The sequence below is a fragment of the Pygocentrus nattereri genome, chromosome 8 (assembly GCF_015220715.1).
Source record: "Pygocentrus nattereri isolate fPygNat1 chromosome 8, fPygNat1.pri, whole genome shotgun sequence".
NCBI classification, from domain to species: domain Eukaryota; kingdom Metazoa; phylum Chordata; class Actinopteri; order Characiformes; family Serrasalmidae; genus Pygocentrus; species Pygocentrus nattereri.
Window position 1 is genome coordinate 33,083,835 of NC_051218.1, and position 22,686 is coordinate 33,106,520.

Sequence of the window (22,686 nt, forward strand, 5' to 3'; positions counted from 1 at the left end):
GGCAATATAACTCAGGTTAACTGACAGCTCTTTGTAAAGTCTGGGCTTTTTCCAACTGTTATTTACTATATATTTCTTCTATTGCTAGCCAAGATATTGTCAGCATGCTTCAGTTGCAAACCATACTTTGTCGTTAAAAGTGACTGTGGTGATTAAATTGTCACAGTGGCACTTTAGCACCAACAATAAGCCCATGACAATCAGCTCTTTTGTGCTTTTGTCTCATTGTGTATGCATTTATAGTAGTTTCCCTCTTAAAGCACAAAAAACTTAGAAAAGATTATTAGTAAAAAATGACTTGTTCTCTAACTCAGTTTTACACCTGTGAAAAGCTCATTTTATTGTATACATTTACATTTACAGCATTTAGCAGACGCTCTTATCCAGAGCGACATACAGAAAGTGCTTTGTCTATCTAGAGAAAGTATCTTTGCTAGTTATCAACAGGTTAGAGAGAAAGCCAGACCTGAGCTCAGATACTGCTAGAAACAGAGTCACTGTTGATACCCATAGAAAAAGGAACAGGAACACAGAACAGTGCATTCTAATAAAATACAATACATAAGTGCAGTACAATACATTACAATCAATACTTAATTCAGTGCTCATTTAAGAGCTGTATAAAGAGATGTGTCTTCAGTCTGTGTTTGAAGACAGCAAGAGACTCTGTAGGGACAGCCAGTGGGAGTTCGTTCCACCACCTGGGTGCCAGCACAGAGAACGGTCTCGATGCTTGTCTTTCACGCGCCTTGAACGATGGCGGGTCAATCCGAGCTGTACTTGAAGCTCGAAGGGCTTCGAAGGGTTAGTGTTGACACTAACAAACTTAAAAAGTTCAAAAACAACCAGGATGTGCTTCATGAAATTCAACAGAGATTTCACACACACACACACACACACACACACACACACACACACACACACACAGCATGGAAGTTCAGCTCATCCTACCAACCGCAAATGTTTTGGACAAAAAAGTCAAAGTAGTTACTTATTTTCTCAAATATCTGAAGTAATAACTACTTTTTATTCAACTTAATATGAGTAATAACTTTTTTTTTGATAAAGAACTTCCATACAAAACTGTATGGGCTTAATGGGGGTTATATTGTGCTGGTTATATGTTAATCATGAACTAATTAACATATAACCAGCACATATAACATATAACCCCCCCACACACACACAAACACACACACACACCAATACACAACCACACACCCACACTAGAGCAAATTAGTGGTTCTTTTAGTAAATCTGCCCTTAGACTTGGTTGTAACAGCCACACTGTAGCCAGACTGAAAAGTCACTGGTCCTCCAGGAATTCTCCTGATGTTCCAGATTACCCAACACCAAAAAAGTGGCAACAAAGAGGAACCCCAGAATGTAAAATAGTTTGATTGGTCAGTTAATTAAATAATATTTCAGTGTTGAGTATGAAGAGAGGCTCTCAGGGCCGAGCAGATGGTGTGATGTTCACTGACCGTATGTTTAGAATTAAAGGATAAACACAGACCCCTCCTGACTCTGACAGGTCTGGTGTGGAGAGAAGAGGGCAGAGGTCACTCTGAGCTGCCACTCTGTCGTTTTGACTGACCCCACGGGTGGCCTCTTCTGTGACCTCTGACCTGCTGCTATCACTCATACAACATGGACTACACATTCAGCAATATGGCTCCGAACATAGTGTGCGTGACTGTTTTGCTTGCACAACAGAATGCTACTTTATTAGCGCTCTCTCTCTCTCTCTCTCTCTCTCTCTCTCTCTCTCTCTCTCTCTCTCATTTTCTCCTTGGCTCCTTATCTCTCGTTTTCTGTTTACTATGACTGGCTATCTAAGCTGTTGGTTAGAGTGTGCAAGTGTATTAGCTAAGGTTAGGTTGTTTTCTAGTCTAATGTCTGGCCCACGTTACAAAATCGGGAAGATTTTGAAGCCAGTTTCCTCCTCCTGGCACTCACAAAAGGTCTTCCGATATCAGGATGATCGTAAACGATGATCTTCCGGATTATCCTTTAGTGTGGGGCATCTGTAAGCCAGTCGTAACTCATTTAATCTACCCAGTGCAGTCAGAGCCACCCTGATTGTGAATCATAAATATTAAATATGTTAAATATTTACGACTCTGAATCCTGTAGTGTAGGGTGGATGCTGGTTTTCTGTGTGAAACATGGTGTTAAATTTATGCCTAAATGACTGTCAACCAGTGAGAGCCAAGCTAAACTGAGCTTGTCAGTGTGAACAGGCTATGTTAATTGTAAGCATGGTGGCAAATCACCACATATATATATGTATGTATGTATGTATGTATGTATGTATGTATGTATTCACCTCAAGCTCGTATTGCCATATGTATTAGCCCTGTTGGTGCCTTCTTTTTAGCCATGACCTTCTTTTGAGCCATTTCTCATAGCTTATGCAATGTAGTGGTTCATGAGGAACTCCTTCGAGGTTTTGAGATTTAGAAGCAGTGATCGAGAATTGTTGGTGTGCATAATCTGAAAATGTGTGGTGTTTCCTTCTGGGTACATTGTGTAGTATTTGGACAACAACCGAGGACAGTAAAATCTGTGAAAGAAGTCATTATGTGACTTTAGCTAATGCTAATGATATTTGGACTACTTGTGTTAGCTGCTAACACACACATAATCTAAACTGCTTATCCTCCTGGGTCATGTGGTCATTGGGCAGAAGGCAGGAAAAACCTGGACAGATTGCCAGTCCATCACAGGGGAGACACACACATTCACGCCTATGGGCAATTTAGCATCATAAATTTGCTGACATGCAACATGCAAACTCCACACAGAAAGGACACTGGTCACCCAGCCAGGGAATTGAAACCACGCCCTTTTTGCCTTGAGGCGATTGCGCTATCCACCGTGCCACCATCCCGCCAGCTGCTAATGCCACTGTGCTTTTTGTTGTATTGCAGCAGAACACAGTTTTACTTCTGCTAGTCTGACTTCTGCTAGAAAATAAAAGCTTAAAAATTATTTTAAAAACAGATTGTTGCCCTGTTGTTGCCATGGCTACATCACTGTCATCACTGCCTGAATAGTCCTATCCTTTTTAGATCATATTTTAAATAATGTTTTATTCCAAATCTGTCTCTCTTCGCCCCCCTGCCCCCCTCTCCTCCCCCCTTCTTCATCTGTCAAAGACAGTGATGCTGGTCCTCACTGCAGTATTCTGATTAGCTGTGAGTGTATTCTGCTCTATCACTGAAGACTCATGCACTAAAGGATGTGTTTACAGATTTAATCTAAGTAATGGGCTTCTTCACTGTATGTGTGGGTGGTTTGTAGCCTTTGACCTTTGACATGTTTACACTTTCACCATTACAGTGGAACTGAATCAGTCCTGCACAGTTTCCAGCTCTTTTGGCTCATTTTTTGCCAGTTCACCTTATGGTTTATAATTCTCTGTTTAATCTAAATTAATAATAATGTTGATCGAGTCTGCAGCATTTTCACATCAACATTTTCACAATCAGTGTCATGTGTTGTTTGTTTTGAGTGACCAAATGATAGCGTTGAGGTTTCCATTAAAGAAAGCTGAGATGTTTGTGTTTTATTGGAAAGGAGAATTTTATTTTTTTATTTTTTTATATGATAGCGATATTAGAAATCCATTAAATGCAGGTGAAGCAGCACTGTTGTGTAGGAGTGTGTCATATGCAGCAGCTGTATTTATACCTGTATTTATACCTGTGTCAGTGTCCGTCACCCATCCAAGCGTTTCCACTCGCCGTCATCCCAGCTCTCTCTGCTGTAAAGCCTAGCATGGCCAAGAATAGCAGAAAGAATCTCTGTTTTAGTTTTATTTTAGTTAAAACATAGTTTTCTTCTGCCCATTTCACCATCTGAAACAACACATACATATGTATAATACTGCCCTGCACTTTTGCAAACACCTCATAAATTGCTTCATTTATATCATAATCTAGAAATTTCAGTCATGTGAGCTCACCCACTCAATCCAGAGGTGTTCATTGGAGCTCAGTCACTTAATCCTAATGCCTCCAAAGGAGCTCGATCGCTCTAATTCATCTCAAAAAGTTCATCTGAGCTTAGTATTCCAGTTCATTTCAAAGGTGTTCAGTGGAACTTCATTTCAACTCATCTTAAAGGTGCTCAGTGGAGCTTCATCACTCCAAAATATTCCAATGAAGCTCCATCACTATTTCATCTCAGAAGTGTTCAGTGGAGCTTCATCACTCCAAAATATTCCAATGAAGCTCCATCACTATTTCATCTCAGAAGTGTTCAGTGGAGCTTCATCACTCCAAAACATTCCCAAACTCTTCAGTGGAGCTTAATTACTCCAAAATATTCCAGTGGAATTCATCTCCAAGGTGTTCAGTGGAGTTGCGTCTCTTAAAAACATTCCCAATCTGTTCAGTGGCGCTTCATAACTCCAAAATATTCAGATGAAGCTCCATCCCTATAATTCCTCTCAGAGGTGTTCAGTTGAGCTTCATCACTCCAAAATATTCCAAATCTGTTAAAGTGGATTCCATCACTCAAAAACATTCCAAAGGAGCTCCAATACTTTAATTAAGAGGTGCTCAGTGGAGCTTCATCACTCCAACTCATTCCAGTGAAGCTGAATCACAATAATTATTCTCAGAGGTGTTCAGCGGAGCTTCATCACTTTAATTCATCTCAAAGATGTAACTCATCAGAGCACTAAGGCTTCAGCAACTTATCCCAAAAAGTTTCCAAAAATTGGAGCTACCTCATTTTGAATAGTGTGTTTCCAATGCTGGGCTTGGACAGTGCCTGACATTCTACCTTGAGCTTGTTTGTGTACTCCAGAGATTCCCTTCTTCTGCCAGTATTTTTCTAGGGGGATTACGTAGTAGTGTGCATGTATTTTAACAGTAGCGCCAACAATGGATGCACCTTTAAACAGTGACAAGTGATGTCTAGATATTGTTTGGACACATAGTGTCTCTATCTTCCTGTCTAGCTCAGATTGAACTCCCTCAGTATGCTCTGCTGCATATTGATAGGAGTTTTGTTTGCTCTCTCAGGCAGCTAATTTCATTAGCTTGCTCTAGATACACGTCTCCATTCAGCTGGTTCAGGCCATGTATATCCTGCTGTCTGTCCGTCCCCTTCACAGCCAGCGGTGAGAGCCTGCGGCCCAGCCGGGTGCACAGCACACACACACACACACACACACACACACACACACACACAAGTGCAACTTTCAAACATTCATGAGGGGAAGATGTCACGGCGCTTAGTGTTAGCATGATTTAGCCGCGGGCTACAGCCTTTTCTCTTTCTGCTTATCTTCCAAAGCCAGAAGGGGGTTTTCTCTGCTCAGTCTGCGTGAACACACCCTAACTCAGCGTGGCTTTGGGCTGCTAAAGATCAGCTTCACCCCCGCCTTCACCCTGGGCTACTCCTGGGCCATCGATTGGAGTCGATCCGATAAGGGCGATGTTTAGCAGATGTAGGTCGCCGGGACTCATTCCAAACCATGCTGCTGCGGTCAGCCCACATTTAGCCTTGGAGGCAAGATTTGGCAGAAAAAAAAAATGGGCAGTGTACAGGTGGTTCTTCTTGACTGGAACTGACCATGACAAGTGAGATACCCACAGACATGCCTCCAAAAAGACTGCTCCTCAAAAGTCACACACTGCCTTCTTTTGGGTTTGATTTTCACTGTGACGTTTTACCCTGTTCAGGTTTAGTTTATCAAAAATCAGGTCTGATTTCATCAAAGACTCTTCGCTGGTTTAGTCTAAATATTTGACATTTTTATTTTCCAAATTATTTGGATTAGCTATATTGGTAAGGTTTGACTTAATTCCTGAGCATTTTTGTCAGATCTTTCTTCAGTTTTGCAGTTGATCTGTACAGCTATCTACTTTATATGTTTAGTTATTGCAAATCAACATTTGTAGGTCATCATTTCATGCTTTCTTCTGGATTGTACCCTGATATGATGCATATATGCTTAGTCAAGGCATTTCAAATTCAGTGGCATATAATATGCAAATCAGCTCTTAACATGATGACCAAACACCTGTGTTTCTCATGTCCATTTCTTGTTCTGCTAGGCAAAAAAGGTGCAACTAGAAAAATGCAATTTTGCATGTTACTATTCATTTCTACATAGAAGAAAGTCAACTGCAGCAGCCTGTAAGTCTTCAGTCATTGTGGTCATTGACAGGGTTACTTATTACATATTACTGATTACCTGTTGAAAAATATATTGTGAAACCCAATGAAAAGACTGAAAGATATATATAAGTTATAAACAAGCTGACCCTGTTTTATGAAACAAAATGCTACAGGCTGCATGGGTTATGATGTAATGTAGTGTTTATGATGTAATATGGGCGGCACGGTGGCGTGGTGGGTAGCGCTGTCGCCTCACAGCAAGGAGGGCCTGGGTTCGATTCCCCAGCAGGGTGGCCGGGGTCCTCTCTGTGTGGAGTTTGCGTGTCTGCGTGGGTTTCCTCCGGGTTCTCCGGTTTCCTCCCACAGTCCAAAGACATGCAGTCAGGCCAATTGGACATGCTAAATTGTACCTAGGTGTGAGTGTGTGAGTGACTGTCTGTGTCTGTGTGTCTGCCCTGCGATGGACTGGCGACCTGTCCAGGGTGTATCCTGCCTTCCGCCCGAAGACTGCTGGGATAGGCTCCAGCTCCCCCCCGCGACCCTGATGGAGAAGCGGCTTAGAAAATGGATGGATGGATGGATGGATGGATGATGTAATATACTGGTTTATGTACTGGTTTATGAAGTAATATAATGGTTTATGTAGAAGTCTATGATGTAATATAGTGGCTCATGTAGTGGTTTATGATGTAATGGTTTGCATTGTGGTTTGTGTTGTAATTTAATGGTTTATTTCATAGTTTATGGTGTATTCCAGTGGTTTAAGCAGTGATTTATATTGTAATGTAATGGTTTGTATAGTGGTTTATATTGAGGTTTATGATGTAATCTAGTGGTTTATGTAGTGATTTAAGATGTTTTGTAGTGGTTTAAATAGTGATTTATGGTGTAATGTAGTGGCTTCTAATGTTATGCAGTAGAATGTATAGTGATCTGTGATGTAATGTAATGGTTTATGTCATGGTTTATAAGTAGTGGTTTATGTAGTGGTTTATGATGTAATATAATTGTCTATGATGTGCTCTTGTGCTTTATATAGTTTTGATCTAATATACTGGTATATGATATAATCTACTGCTTTATGTAGTGGTTTATGACATAATATAATGGTTTATGGTGTAATATTGTGGCCTACGATTTAATCAAGTGGTTTATGTAATGGTTTTTGATGAAACATACAGATATATGATGTAATCCAATAGGTTATGTAGTATTCATGGTGTAATTTACTGGTATATGATGTAATCTTGTGCTTTATGTTATGGTTTATGGTGTCCTATAGTGGTTTATGTAGTAGTTTATATATGATGCAATCTAGTAGTTTATATAGTGATTTATGATATACTGGTATATGATGTAGTCTAGTGGTTTATGTAGTGATGTATGATGTCATAGACTGGTAAGAGAAGTAATACAGTGGCTTATGCAGTGGTTTATGGTGTAGTGTTGTTTTTGTAGTGGATTATGATGCAATGGATTATGTAACAGTTTATGGCATAATATGATGGTTTATGTAGTGGTATGTGAAGTAATGTAATGGTTTATGATGTCATGTAGTGGGAGGGGGTGTTGAGTGGTTAATGTGCTTTTTAGAGATGGTTGCATTTGCATTGTATTACATTAATATAATCTGGATAATAATCTTGACACTTGACACACAACCTGAACAAGAAAGCAGTGTCATATTTCTCAAAAACATTAAAAGTAAAGCTAATTACTGCCTGTGTTTGTCATTTTGAATCCAGAGTGGGTTTATTATGTTTGATTGATTATATTTAAATGACAATATTCTGGTGGCCTCAACTGCAGAAATTAGGCAATACATCAGATTAATGATTTATTTATAAATTAGTAATGACCACTGTATGAGGGCCTGAACCAAATTAGTGGAGATGAAGGACATTGTGCTGGTCACACTGACCGCTCAGGAATTATTCACAAATGACTTGCTTATTTATTTCTTTACTGTTTAATTAAACCATTAAGAGTGTCTGTAATTGCAGACATAATTAATGCATGTTCTGTATTAAATCTAAAAATATATTATAAATGAAATCCATAAATAAAGAAATACATGTACAAATAAAAGTATTTCTGAGTATGAAGGTGACTCAACAGCAATTTAAAATGATTCACTATAATCAGCGTCTTGTGTTTTGAAGAGTTCCTCCTCAGCCGCACTGCAGAAACAGCCAAAGCTAAATTAGGGAAGTGATTTTTTTTTTTTTTTGACTGTCTGCAGCTCCTCTGTGTGCTTTCTTTAATCAGTAGAGATGATAAATGTGCAGGTACGTTTTTCAGGAAAGCTTTATAAATAATACCTGCATAGTGCTAATGAAGTCCAGCCAAATTCTAAAGCACAGTGATGGTAATACACTGATTTTTAAACTTGGTTATGTTGTTATTCATATATACTGTATTATATTCACAGACTCTAAGACTGAAAGAAGTGTTGACTAGACAAGATGTTTTATATTTAAAATAAAACTGTAGGTTTATTCAGTTATTCATCTTCAAGCATATTCAGCATCTAGCATAAATGTAATATGTAAGTTTTCTTCTTATTAAAAAAGATGCAAAGAACGAAGCTTACAAATGATTCTGAGAGAGAGGAGAGAAAAGATAGAAAAGGGGAGAAAAAGGAGAAAAAAGGAGATGCGGAGTGAGTAAATGGGAGAAAAAGAGAGAGAAAGGAGAGGAAAAAAAGGGATTGGAAAGAGAAGCAGAAAAAAGAATGACAGTAAAATAGAAAGTGGGAGAGAAAAGGAAAAAAAAAAAATTATAGACAGAGCAATAAAGGAGTGAAAGAGGAGACAAAGTGAGAGAAGAGAAAGATGCTTAAAAAGAGAGAGAAAAAAGAAAAAAACTGAGAATACACTATATTGCCAAAAGTATTCGCTCATCTGCCTTCATGTGCATATGAAATTGAGTGACATCCCATTCTTAATCCATAGGGTTTAATATGATGTCGGCCCACCCTTTACAGCTATAATAGCTTCAACTCTTCTGGGAAGGCTTTCCACAAGGTTTAGGAGTTTGTTTAAGGGAATTTGGACCATTCTTTCAGAAACGCATTTGTGAGGTCAGACACTGATGTTGGGCGAGAAGGCCTGGCTCAAATTCTCCCCTCTAATTCAACCCAAAGGTGTTCTATCAGGTTGAGGTCAGGCCAGTCAAGTTCTTCCACACCAAACTCGCTCATCCGTGTCTTTATGGACCTTGCTTTGTGCACTGGTGCGCAGTCATGTTGGAACAGGAAGGGGCCGTCCCCAAACTGTTCCCACAAAGTTGGGAGTATGAAATTGTCCAAAATCTGGAGCCCAACTCCTGAAAAACAACCCCACACCATAATCCCCCCTCTACTAAACTTTACACTTGGCACAATGCAGTCAGACAATTACCATTCTCCTGGCGGCTGCCAAACCTAGACTGGTCCATCGGCTTGCCAGACAGAAAATCTATGATTCGTCACTCTAGAGAACACGTCTCCACTGCTTTAGAGTCCAGTGGTGGCGTGCTTTACACTTTACACGACTGCATTCAACGCTTTGCATTCACTTGATGATGTAGGGCTTGGATGCAGCTGCTCGGCCATGGAAACCCATTCCATGATGCTCTCTACGCTGTTCTTGAGCTAATCTGAAGGCCACATGAAGTTTGGAGGTCTGCAGCAACTGAGTCCGCAGAAAGTTGGCGACCTCTTTGCACTATGCACCTCAGCATCCGCTGACCCCACTCTATCATTTTACCACTTCATGGCTGAGTTACTGTCATTCTCAGTTGCTTCCACTTTGTTACAATACCACTGACAGTTCACTGTTAGTAGCGAGGAAATTTCATGACTGGACTTGTTGTACAGGTGGCATCCTATCACTCTACCATGCTGGAATTCACTGAGCTCCTGAGAGTGACACATTCTTCCACCAATGTTTGTAGAAGCAGTCTGCATGCCTAGGTGCTTGGATTTTTACACCTGTGACCATGGAATTGATTGGAACCCCTGAATTCAATGATTTGGATGGGTGAGTGAATACTTTTGGCAATATAGTGTATATGGAACCATACATAAGACATTCACCATCAATCTGAAGAACGCTTTCATGATGTAAAGAACCCTTTAATCATGCATTGGATCTGTGAGTGTTTATAGTTCTATAAAGAACCATTTTTTTTACTAAACAGCCCTTGTAGAGCCATCTTTTTTTAAGAGTGTAGTTGAAAACTGTCAAAATAAGTGGTAAGGAATGGCACACTGAGATACTTTGGATTCTTATTTTACAGCTAACATGACTAATTATCTGATGTGCATTAGGGCTGTAAAAACAATCCAGAAATGAGGTCCAGCTATTACTTCCAAAAAAGCACATAGTTTCAAATCATATGAATATCTGTTTTTGCAAATTATGTCCATAAGAGGGCAAACCAATACAACAAGAGTGCTGCATTAGATTCAGTCCCCCCTCAAAATTATGTTCCCTTTCACAAAATACATCCCCAGGAGTCGAATCCACTGAGCAGAATTCAGCCTCAGACTTTTTCACTCACCTCACTTCCCACTGTTTCAGTGCAATGTGTTGACATGCACCTGTGAGCGTGATTTATCAGGGGGCGCTGAATTTGAGGAAGAACTGAATTCAATGCATTTGGGTGCATATTTTCAAGATATGCTCAGGCTGCTAGTGCTGTAATGCTAGGCTAACTGTAGCTTACACAGCTCAGACAACTTTATCTCGAGTTCCACAGTTTGGCCGTCTGCTGACCTTTGAGTTCTGCTCAAATGCTTTGAGTTCTGCCCATGTGTTTCCAAATGGGATCTCTTTCTCTGAGGCTGAGTTGGGTTGTGAACTCTCTGCCATCGTTACCACACAGTTGTAGTTACATTTTTACTTTTTTAGCTGGACTAACGTTTCACAAAAGTGACATTATGTGACTGCTGTCCATCATGCGGTGCGTTCAGTGCAGCGACCCAGACCCATCCCAGAACTCTTGAAGCAGTCTTTTTTTTTTTAACAATTTAAATATATAATTGAATTTACAGTATTGATTGACAGCTCTGGTATCTAATGTAATATATCAGATAGAAGTATAATATGCAGCATATTATACATATGCAGCTTACTGTGGGAGCCAGCCAGCAATTGTATCAAGGTGTCTGTGACCCTTCTTGTCTCCCCCATTGACAGAGCTATTGGCAGTGATGTGGTAGTGATGTGGCAGTGATGTGGTACTGATGTTATGCTATTTATTACTATAAATAACATGAACTTAATACTGTACAGAGCTGTACAGAGCTATTCTCCCTTAAGTAAATAATTAGTTGATAATAAATTGATGTGTTGACGTTTCTTTTTGCCAACATAGTTGATGCTGTTGACTATGAAATAGAGAGACTCAGGCGCTGGCAGTGTGATTTTGTGTCACAGCTGCTGCTTTCTTTTCTGTGGTCTGTTTTATGCGCAGTACAGTGGTGCAGAATATTACAGCAGCTAATGCAGTGCCATAATAAGAGAATTACCTTCTCTCTCTCCCTTCTCCTCCTTTCTGCCATACCCCTTCATCCTTCCTCAAGAAGTTTAAAAAAATGATTCTATTTTTGCTTCTGCCTTTTGTCATCTCGCTTCCCTATCTCATATCTCATTTCTCTCTCTCTCTCTCTTTCTCTCTCTCTCTCTCTTCCCTTCTTCTCTCTCTCTCTCTCTCTCTCTCTCTCCCTTCTTCTCCCTCTTTCATTCTTTCTCAGAAGTGGCGGTTCAATTAATTAATAGCTGGCTAATTTAATTTCCCAAAAAGTAATAACTGGTTTAAGCATGAATAAAGACTGACAAGGCAAAGTTCTAATCTGCCCAAAGTTTAATTAGTCTCAGCGAGGTTTATACACCAGCAGACAGAGGTCAGGGTCGGGGAGGACACGTCCGAATGGAGCGAGGGATTGGGGCATGTACAAACAGAGCAAGAGATGGAAAGGTGGCAAAATGGCACAAGGGATTGGGGCATGTCCAAACAGAGTGAAGGATTGGCGCGTGTCCAAACAGAGTGAAGGATTGGGGCGTGTCCAAGCAGAGTGAAGGATTGGGGTGTGTCCAAACAGAGTGACTGATTCGGGTGTGTCCAAACAGAGTAAGTCATTGGAGTGAGGGATCGGGGTGTATCTAAACAGAGCAAGGGTTTGGGGTGTATCTAAACAGAGCGAGGGATTGGGGTGTATCTAAACAGAGTGAGGGATTGGGGTGTGTTCAAACAGAGCAAGTGATTGGGGTGGGTTCAAATAAAGCGAGGGATTGGGATGTATCTAAACAGAGCGAGGGATTGGGGCGTGTCCAAACAAAGCAAGCGATTTGGGTGTGTTGAACTAGAGTGAGGGATTGGGGTGTATCTAAACAGAGTGAGGCATTGGAGCTTGTCCAAAGAAAGTGAGGGATTGGGGAGTGCCCAAACAGAGCAAGGGATGAAGAAGTGTTCAAAGAAAGAGTAGAACTGGGGTGTGTCCAAACAAATTACTTTAAAAAGGGATAAAAGTGATTCACTGAAAATAAATCAAGAGTAAAATAATTAGTTGGGAATAAATTGTTAAAAGTCACTGTAACTCAGTAGTCACAGACTAACAGTTTAAATAAATTGCTGAAAATGAATTGTTTGTTTCACTCGACTTCTGAATCAGTTGCAATATGTTGAGTTACTTCTTTTGTGCCCCCCATCCCGCTTCCCACTGCCACTCCTGCTGTGAGTGTTGGTTGTGCCTGTCTCTGCCTGTCTGACCGTGTCCACCGCTGCTGGACTGCTCGCTTACTCCGGGGACAGTGGGATAGCAGCTAACTGTCAGAATCGGACGGCTTTACCTGCCACTGTCCTCCACACCTGTCACCCACGGCAACCCCACAGCTCCGCCTCAGCCGCAAATCAACCGCCTCACACTATTATGGGATTCAGTGAAGTGGCAGCATATATTACACACACACACACACACACACACACACACACACACAGACAAACAACTTATCCACTCACCACACACACACACACACACACACACACACACACACATATACACAAACACCTTATCCACTCACCTCACACACACAGACAAACACCTTATCCACTCACCTCACATACACACACACACACACACACACACACAAATACACCTACACTTCTCACACACACACACATACACACACACATATACACACACCTCACAAACATGCACATATACACCCTCCCCACACACACACATATACACAGACAAACACCTTATCCACTCACCTCACACACACACACAGACACACACATATATACACATACGCCCCCCCCCCCCCCCCCCCCCACACACACACACACACACACACACACACACATATACACGCACACCTCACAAACACACATTCACGCACACAACTCTCACAGACACACGCACACACGCACACACATACATACACACACATACATTTCTCACACACCTCACAAACATGCACATATACACACACACCCCCCCCACACATAAACACCTTATCCACTCACCTCACACACACACACACACCTCACAAACATGCACATATACACACACACTCCCCCCCCCACACACAAACACCTTATCCACTCACCTCACACACACACACACACACACACACACACACAAATACACCTACACTTCTCACACACACACACATACACACACACATATACACACACCTCACAAACATGCACATATACACCCTCCCCACACACACACATATACACAGACAAACACCTTATCCACTCACCTCACACACACACACAGACACACACATATATACACATACGCCCCCCCCCCCACACACACACACACACACACACACACACACATATACACGCACACCTCACAAACACACATTCACGCACACAACTCTCACAGACACACGCACACACGCACACACATACATACACACACATACATTTCTCACACACCTCACAAACATGCACATATACACACACACCCCCCCCACACATAAACACCTTATCCACTCACCTCACACACACACACACACCTCACAAACATGCACATATACACACACACCCCCCCCCCCACACACAAACACCTTATCCACTCACCTCACACACACACACACACACACACACACACACACACACACAGACACACACACACACCTACACTTCCCACACACACACACACACACACACACACACATATACACACACCTCACAAACATGCACATATACATACACACACACACACACCCACACACACACACGCACCTATACACACACACTTCCCACACACACAATTCTCAATTCTCACAATTTAAAACAGAGCTGCACTTTTCAAAATGGTGCAAAATACGTGAGTAAATATGAGTTTGTAGATAAGTTCTTCGTGTTTCTTAATAGATAAGAAATGGATGTGTGTGTGTGTGTGTGTATGTGTGTGTGTGTGTGTGTGTGTGTGTGTGTGTATGTGTGTGTGTGTGTGTGTGTGTGACAGATTCAGAGTCAGGCCTGCAGTGATGCTCGGCCGTCTGCGCTCTCCTCGCAGTAGAGCTGACTCCTCCTTGTCGGATGGTCATTTTAGGTTTTCTTGTGTCTGTGATCTGAAAGCTTGTTTACACACTATTAATCCACTCAATCAAATAATTACGTTGTTAGCCAACCTGCAGAGATTTCCTCTTTAACCTTGTTTTCCTCTCTGCTTGCTCTCTGTGTTTGCGCATAATTGATTATTATCATTTTCTTCTGATACACTGACAAGGTATATTTAATTAGACCAGGTTATTTTTGGAGGAATATGCCATTATTTATAAAAGAGCAGACCGAGAGCATCTCACCACTAGAAAAGCAGAGTAAAAATACAGTTGATTACAGAGGAGATGCAAAGGAGGAAGATATGATGCCCAAAGCTATTTATGGTCAGTTGTCATTTTATGTTAGCACTCAACCGCAGTTACCCCTGCAAGTTTACTGCTTCTTTGGATGTTATTTTAAAGTAATTATGTTAGTATTTGCATACTTATACTGATGAATTATATTTATATTTTGTGTATATATATATATATATATATATATATATATATATATATATATATATATATATATATACAAAAAGAATACAGCATCCCTTTTTCACTTGCTGATGTCACTTTGTAACTTTACACTTTACACTTTACAGCTTAACTTCAGAACATGCCACATAACATAAACTTCTTCCTTTAGTCAAAGCCTCATTTTTTAGTTCTGCATCCGTCACGTAATCATTATGCAATATACACTGTAAAAAAAGATTTGTTTCAACTTAAAAAAAATCCTAATTGCCTTAAAATGTTTATTTATTTAAACTTCTAATCGTTTTATAAATTCTGTTAACTTGTTTTTTAAATTTCAGTGAACTCAAAATTTTAAGGCAACCATGTTTTTTACTTAGTTTTCCAACCTGCTGGAACTCTGGCATCATTGGGATTCAAACTGACAACCTTCTGTCTGGATGAAAGCTTAGTCCATTGCACCAGTTGTGAGCACATAATCAGTTACATTTACAGCATTTGGCTGACGCACTTATCCAGAGTGACTTACAATTTGATTATTTTTACATAGGTAGGCAGAGGTAGTGTTAGGAGTCTTGCCCAAGGACTCTTATTGGTATAGTGTAGGGTGTTTGCCAAGGTGGGGATTGAACCCCAGTCTACAGCGTAGACGGCAGAGATGTTACCCACAACATTATACCAACCAGTTACTTCTTAAAACTTTAATACACTTGAAAAAGATATTTGCTGCAAAAGTGTATATAGTTACATGTAATGCAATGGTCTAAAAATTCACTCCAGCATCAGGAGGTTGTGAGTTTGAACCCCAGTGATGTCATATCCATCCATAACTGGGATATAAAGTGGAAATGAGTGGAAAAATAAATTGTGTTGTTTAATTAACTGAGAAACTTCAAACTAGATTCAGAAGAACTTTTGATTAAGCTAAAAAGTTTGTGTGTTCTCAAGTTGAGTTAACTAAAAAAAACACTGTGTAATCAGTTACTTCATCATTTTAAGTTGAGCTGACTGTTGAAAATATATTGTTTTGTAATCGTTTTCTTTTGTAATCGTTTTTTGTAAATGTTTTCTTCTCTCTCTCTTTCTGTGCTTTCAGATTTAAGGTCTCTGCCAGACGTTGCTATGACAGGAAATTGTACGCGTGAGTGCACTGAGTTTGGCCACTCCGACTCCTGCTGGATGCCCGGCCAGCCCTCGCCGAACCGCAACAAAACCACAACCAAGGGTGGCCCCAAATTGTCCACATTCGTGCCTTACCCGGAGAGGGAGTCGCAGGACCAGCTGATGGCTAACGGCAGCCCCAAGCCCATCGGGGAGGAGCACGGAGGGGGAAACAAGATGGCCGCCATCCGCTTCCTGCCACCGTACACCAGTGCCTACTCTGCGGGCGGTGAGGCGGGCAAAGACTGCCCCCTAGAGGAGATCCCGCTGAGCCAGACGGCAGATTATGCGTCGGCCACCACTCCATCCAGCCAGGGCTCCAAGAGAGAGATCTACCTGTGAAGCTCCCACTTAGCGTGGGTCGTCCTCACCTGAGATAACCTAACGCTACAGGTGTGCTCGTCACCCACAATCCACTCTGCCTATAGGAGGAAGATTCTGAATCACCTCCAAAATCACCTCCACCACCCGACCCCTTGTAATCGGCCTCCTCCTTCATGTCTGTGGATGAAGAATCGGAATCCTGCTTCCGTGTTTTGTACGTAGAAAGCCTGACCAATCACGCGAGTGCGAGTTTGTGTTTGTGAATACTGAATGAAGGATACTCACTTTTCAATCAAACTTCTGCTGAAAGAATGTAATTACAGTTTTTAAATCCGACTTTGTGATAATTTAACGTAAGCTGTATAGGTAAAGGTTCCTACTTGAGTTGTTTTTGTTTGTTTTTTTTTCCTTCATTACTTTTTTAGACTATTTCGGTTGAACTGAGGACAAGCTTAGTTTAAAACATGTACACTGACTTGTATGTATACACACATACACATCCTGTAATGGACTGTTCTGTAGGCGGCGCTGTGCTTTATATTTTGTGTAGCTGCTGGATCAATGTCAAAAAACAAACCGTATGGCAATTGCGTAAGCACTGAAAGTGTTTCCAGCAGCAGACATTTCACTTGGGGAAGTTTTCCCTTCAATGTACAATGATGTAAATATGATGAGCGGCCAGCCTGGAAGACATTAGCATTAGCGCAGGCTTGACTAATCACAGTAGAAAAGAAGAAGAAGAAGAAGACGACCACCACCATAACCCTCAAGCATCACCCAAACACTCGGGATTTGGATTAAAACCAAAACACTGGGGGAAAACAAATGGAAAACAGCAGGTCAGTCTAATGCGATTTGTCAGATTTGAAAAGTTGCCACAGCTCCCATGCGTGGATTTCAGCAGGACCTCCATGGAGAGCAGGTGGCTCCATCAGACACTTTTCCACCGTCTCTCACGTGTCATTGCTGTGATCTTTAGAGGGGGGCCACGGATCTAAACATGCGTTTTCACCAGTACCTTCACATACGAGGCATTTCAAATCCTGACTTTAAGAACACTTTGATGGACCTCTCTGTCCACGTCGCACTACCTGTTCCTCAGTCGCTTTTGTGTGTGGATGGATGCTTCAGAGACTTCTTGTACATGAATGGATGGATGGATGGATGGTGGGTCAAACCCAGTCAGATACACAAAGCAACAGCAGTGATGAACTGTGTTCATTCCATTAAATTAATCAAACTAGTCAGATGGTCTGTACAGTTTAGAACATTAAGTCTGGAAAAGTAAGAGCTAGCTTTGAGGCTAATGTTGTAGGATTAGCATTCTTGGGTCTAAAATATTAGCTGCTTCATTATTGACCATATCTTTTTCATTTTCAAGAGAAGGTTCTTCAATAATTTCTTTAATAACCCCCCTAAACTTATTGGTAATCCTCATCCTAAGGCTTATTATTCATGAGAAATGATGCTAAAGTATTAGTTATTATGAAATTATATAAATGTGGAATGGAGGGTTGGTCCTGCTGGTAGAACTGGGAATATTAAAGGGTTAAAAGTTGTTATTAATAATGTGTGACAGTAATGGAAATAGCACCTGTGGTAACGCTGGTGAACAGAAGTTGTAATCAGTGGGAAAACAGAGGAATATGCCACACACAGTCTGCCATAAGTGACCTCAGCATGCACACTGTTCTTCTCCAACGTCCACCACAGGGACAGACCGACTGGTGTCCTTTGGATGGTGGAAGAAAGTGCAAAACAAACTGTCTGGCTTTATGTGCTAAAACTTTCATGCAGTCACTTGAAAGTAAACTGTAACCGTCTTAACCTGTTAAACTTCAAGGCTTACTGATGGACAACAATATTGATGGACTAGTTACTATTCAGTTAGACCACTGAGGAATGGAAAGCTGGATTTGCTAGCACATTTTGTGAAACAACCAATCAAAATGCTGAAAAAGTACCATACGATGACTTCAAACAATGTTACTCTGAGCTAAATATATGCTGGAAGACTGTTAGCTTAGATAGCTCACTGGTCACCAGCAAATAATCAATATCATTAACTAGCCAACATGCATTCATCAGCACATGCCAGTCTGCTGCTTTAATTTCCTACTACCTTTGTGATCTACGTAGCTACGTTATTAATTTCTCTTAACCCCCACTTACATCATACAACTACGTCAGCTGTTTCTGCCATTTCAGATGTTTCAGCTTGTAACCCTGTGTGAAAGTTTCTCTGTGTAAAGATGGGCTGAGTGAAGCTTATGCCTTTCTTCTTTCTCTGCTCCTCCAGCTGAAAGGGAATAAACGCCAGAGCCCCTTGTGTCCCTGCCGTCACGACGCACGTACAAGTTCATTTAGTTCATGTCAAAATCCCTGTTTGATCATTTAAAGATCAAACACTAGACTGTCTAATGCAGTCGGTCGGATCACGCTGAGGTCCAGCTAGAGCAAACAAACCATTTCTCACAGTGACAGAACCAGCAGTCAGATAGTAGCCTCTCAACCTCTGGACGGGCACTGCTGGGGTTTAGCATGACCTGGGGCAGAAAGAGAGAGAGAGAGAGAGAGAGAGAGAGAGAGAGAGAGACAGAGACAGAGGGGGGAGGGGGGGGGGGGGGCACACATATATGGCTGCAGCCACCACTCATACAGATCTCCAAAACTTTTTGATTTGATTTGTTAATTAGTTACATCATCCTGTAAGCTAGTCAATTAATATTACTCTAACTGTACATTAGCTAGCAGTAATATCAAACATTAGTAACAATCAAACAATATAGGAGTAACTTAAGATGTTAGCTAGCAGGCAACACCTAAAGCAAGCTAGCAGCAACATCAGACTTTAGCTACCGGCAACATCAAATGCTAGCTAGCAGTAATGTCAAAGGCTAGTTAGCAGTAACATCAGTTGCTCACTAGCAGCAACATCTAATGCTAGCTTGCAGTTACAAGCTAATGCTTACTTAATTATTTGATAAATTAGTAGATTTTTTTAAAATCATGGCTACACTTTGTGTTCTGTTTTGACCTATTTTGTAATAAACACTACTCCAGTGCTTTGAATACAGTGCTCTAAAAATACACATATGTTTAGTGTCGGCTTTGCTAACTAGCTAACTACATAACAGTGTTAATGTTAGCTACATTTTGCTAGCTAACAAAAGGATAATGGTACTCTTTAAGATGAGTGATGAAGTCCTAATGTCTATCTGAATTTTTTTATAATTGTTTGTTGTCTTTTAGCTAGCAGTAACATCATATGTTAGCTAAATTAAAGCATATCTAGCAGTGACATCACCAAAGGCAAACTTAACATTAAATCACTACCTAGCTATGATTTATTTGACAGCAGTAACATTAAATGTTAGCTAGCACTAGTCAGCTAATGCTAACTTAATGTTAGATAACTACCTGGGTATATTTGTTTAGATATTTGTTTATTCTATTTTGTAATAGAAATAACTCCAGCAGTTTGGATGTGGTGCTTAAAAAGTGCACATGATTAGCATCCGCTATAGCTAGCTACCTGCTTCACAGAAAAGTTAATTAACTAACAAATTCACAAAAATATTGGCCATTCAGATTAAAGCTTCAAGTTTAATTATGGTAAGTTCTGCTGATAGATTTAATGAAGTATTAAAGTTTATATAGAAAGTTAGCATTTTGTTACTTTAAGAAAATTAGAAAATTTTATATGAAGGTCTTTTTGTAACTGCTGTCTTTTGCTATTTTTTTGGTGCTTGGGAGAGGGTGAGAGTGGTACCTGCAGCCACAATTTACTGAAGTAGCACACAGTCATAATCAGTGATACTTAACAGTACTCAATACTACAGAGTAGAGCTCAGTAGTATGCAAATGCACTCAGTAGTACTCAACAGTACACTGTAGTACTGAATAGTACTCAACAGTACTCAGTACTACTCAGTAGAGCTCAGTCATATGCAAATGTACTCTGTGGTACTTAACAGTACTCAGTAGTACTGAATGGCACTCAACAGTACTAAGTAGTATTCTGTAGTACTTAACAGTACTCAGTAGTACTTAGATTTTCTCAGTAGTACTCAAATGTACTCAGTAGTACCCAAAGGTACTCAGTAGTACTAAGTAGAGTTCAGTAGTACTCAAGAGTACTAAGTAGTATTCAGTGGAGCTCAGTAGTACTCAGGTGTACTCAGTAGCACTTAAATGTACTCAGTAGTACTCAGCAGTACTCAGAATAGATTAAGCAAACACGCTAAAGTGGAGTTTTGTTTTCTTGTGTTTCTTTTCTTTTAATCATTCCGGTTCCTCCTGGCTTCTCAGCTGATGCTCGTACACACTCAGATAGAGCAGAATGTGTGTGTGTGGGGATGTAAACGCTTCCTGACAGTTTAGGCAGTGTTGTGCTCCCGCTGGGAAAACCTGGAGTTTATCCCTGGAGAGCGACTGTCACAGATCCTGCTGGGTGATATCCGTCTGTGTGTGTGTGTGTGTGTGTGTGTGTGTGTGTGTGTGTGTGTGTGTGTGTGTGTGTGTGTGTGAATACACAGAAGAAAAAAAAAAAAAAAACACACCACAATAAAACATCCACATATCGACTTTAAAGTGCAGCAGTTGAGTTTTTCCATCTGCTTCCACCAATATTTTTGCTGTTTTGTGTTCTGATGAGCTGCTGGTGCAGAACACACACACACACACACACACACACCGCCCTCAGTGACACGCTGAGTGTCTGTGTGTATGTGTGTACACGCGTGCACTGGCCCTGCTTTAACAAAGAAATCACTCATTAAGGAGAAAAAAAGCTCTTTAATTACCCTGCAGGATGAACAGCATCTAATTTATTCCACTTTATTTCTGTCAAATGCACCCTTCACTTCTTCATTTCGAATTCAAATATATTCACGCATATACAACTACTCTAAATAGGGTGGCAAAACAGCTAAACTGTGAAGAGGACGGCTTAATACACCTCTGACCTGGTATGTGAACAGGGTTTAACTCAGGATGCACGATGATATTGGAATCAACAGATACAGTACAGCGCAAAATAAAATTAATCTCACCAGTAAACGTTTATTTAGCCAATAAACCATTAGAATAAATACAAACATTGTGACTGTTCTGTGAGTGTCTTACTTACAGAACACTGTTTTTTCACCATTCCTGCATAACTCGGTGCATAATTCACACTCAGATTTCTTTACAGGTGATGATAGGAACTCGTCATGACTATGAAACAAATATAGACATTTTATTTACTATCCAAAACCACCAGTGACCCTACACGTGTCTTCAGAGTTTTATATGGAATGTTGATGATAGTGGAATAGTGGAAATCTGAATGAATGAGTTTTCTTTGGGGGTTATTTTGCCTCACGACACCCTGTATATTACGTATCCCTCCACCATAGATAGATTTTAAGGCCAAAATCTTCTCAAAACTAACGTAAAGCAATGTCTCAGACATCAGGCTGTGTTTTCATAACCATAATATGTACAAACCTTCTGTGAGGGAGCTTTTATAGGTGGACGTCTGGTTCCTATCACCACCGCTCTAAACAATTCTGATGGTTTAATTATGAAGAGTTTTGATGAAACTGGTGGAGTTCCACTTTGAATAAGGTGGCTGGAGGGCAGTGAGAAATTAGGAGCCAAGCCAAGCCTGTGTTGTTATATCAGATCTCGGTGATTCCCATATCAGTGCATCCCTAATTTCTATGTAATTGCACAACATCAACTCATCAACTTTTCCATCTTGTGTTCTACTAGAGCTTCACGATATCAAAAAACCATTAGTATTGCGATCATATGTTTTACCTGTGATATATTACGTTAATATTATATTAATTTTAATGTTCAACCTCGTCCTGCATTATTTAAACCACTGATTCATCAGAGTGCCATCAGAAACTCATCTGGAGCTGTGATGTATGTTGTGTCATGATTTTATTAACTTTTTTTTTATAATTAGTGGACCAGAATTCCTAATAGGGTTGTTATGTTATAAAATGTGCCATTTCTAAGAAATAAAAGTATAATTTTA

At 40.5% G+C, this 22,686-nt stretch overlaps 1 protein-coding gene across 4 annotated transcripts in view; it reads left to right on the forward strand.

Annotated features, from left to right (window-relative positions):
* The window catches only part of pcdh1b (protocadherin 1b), a 230,873-nt gene extending 211,620 nt beyond the window's left edge, over positions 1-19,253 (forward strand). For 3 of the 4 annotated variants that reach the window (XM_017716244.2, XM_017716246.2, XM_037540343.1), the window contains one exon: positions 16,264-19,253. In XM_017716244.2, the coding sequence (XP_017571733.1) occupies positions 16,264-16,670 (407 nt within the window). In that variant the 3' untranslated portion in view covers positions 16,671-19,253. The remainder of the gene's footprint in view (positions 1-16,263) is intronic. The other variant, XM_037540344.1, reaches the window with a different exon arrangement.
* The last annotated feature ends 3,433 nt before the right edge of the window (positions 19,254-22,686 follow it).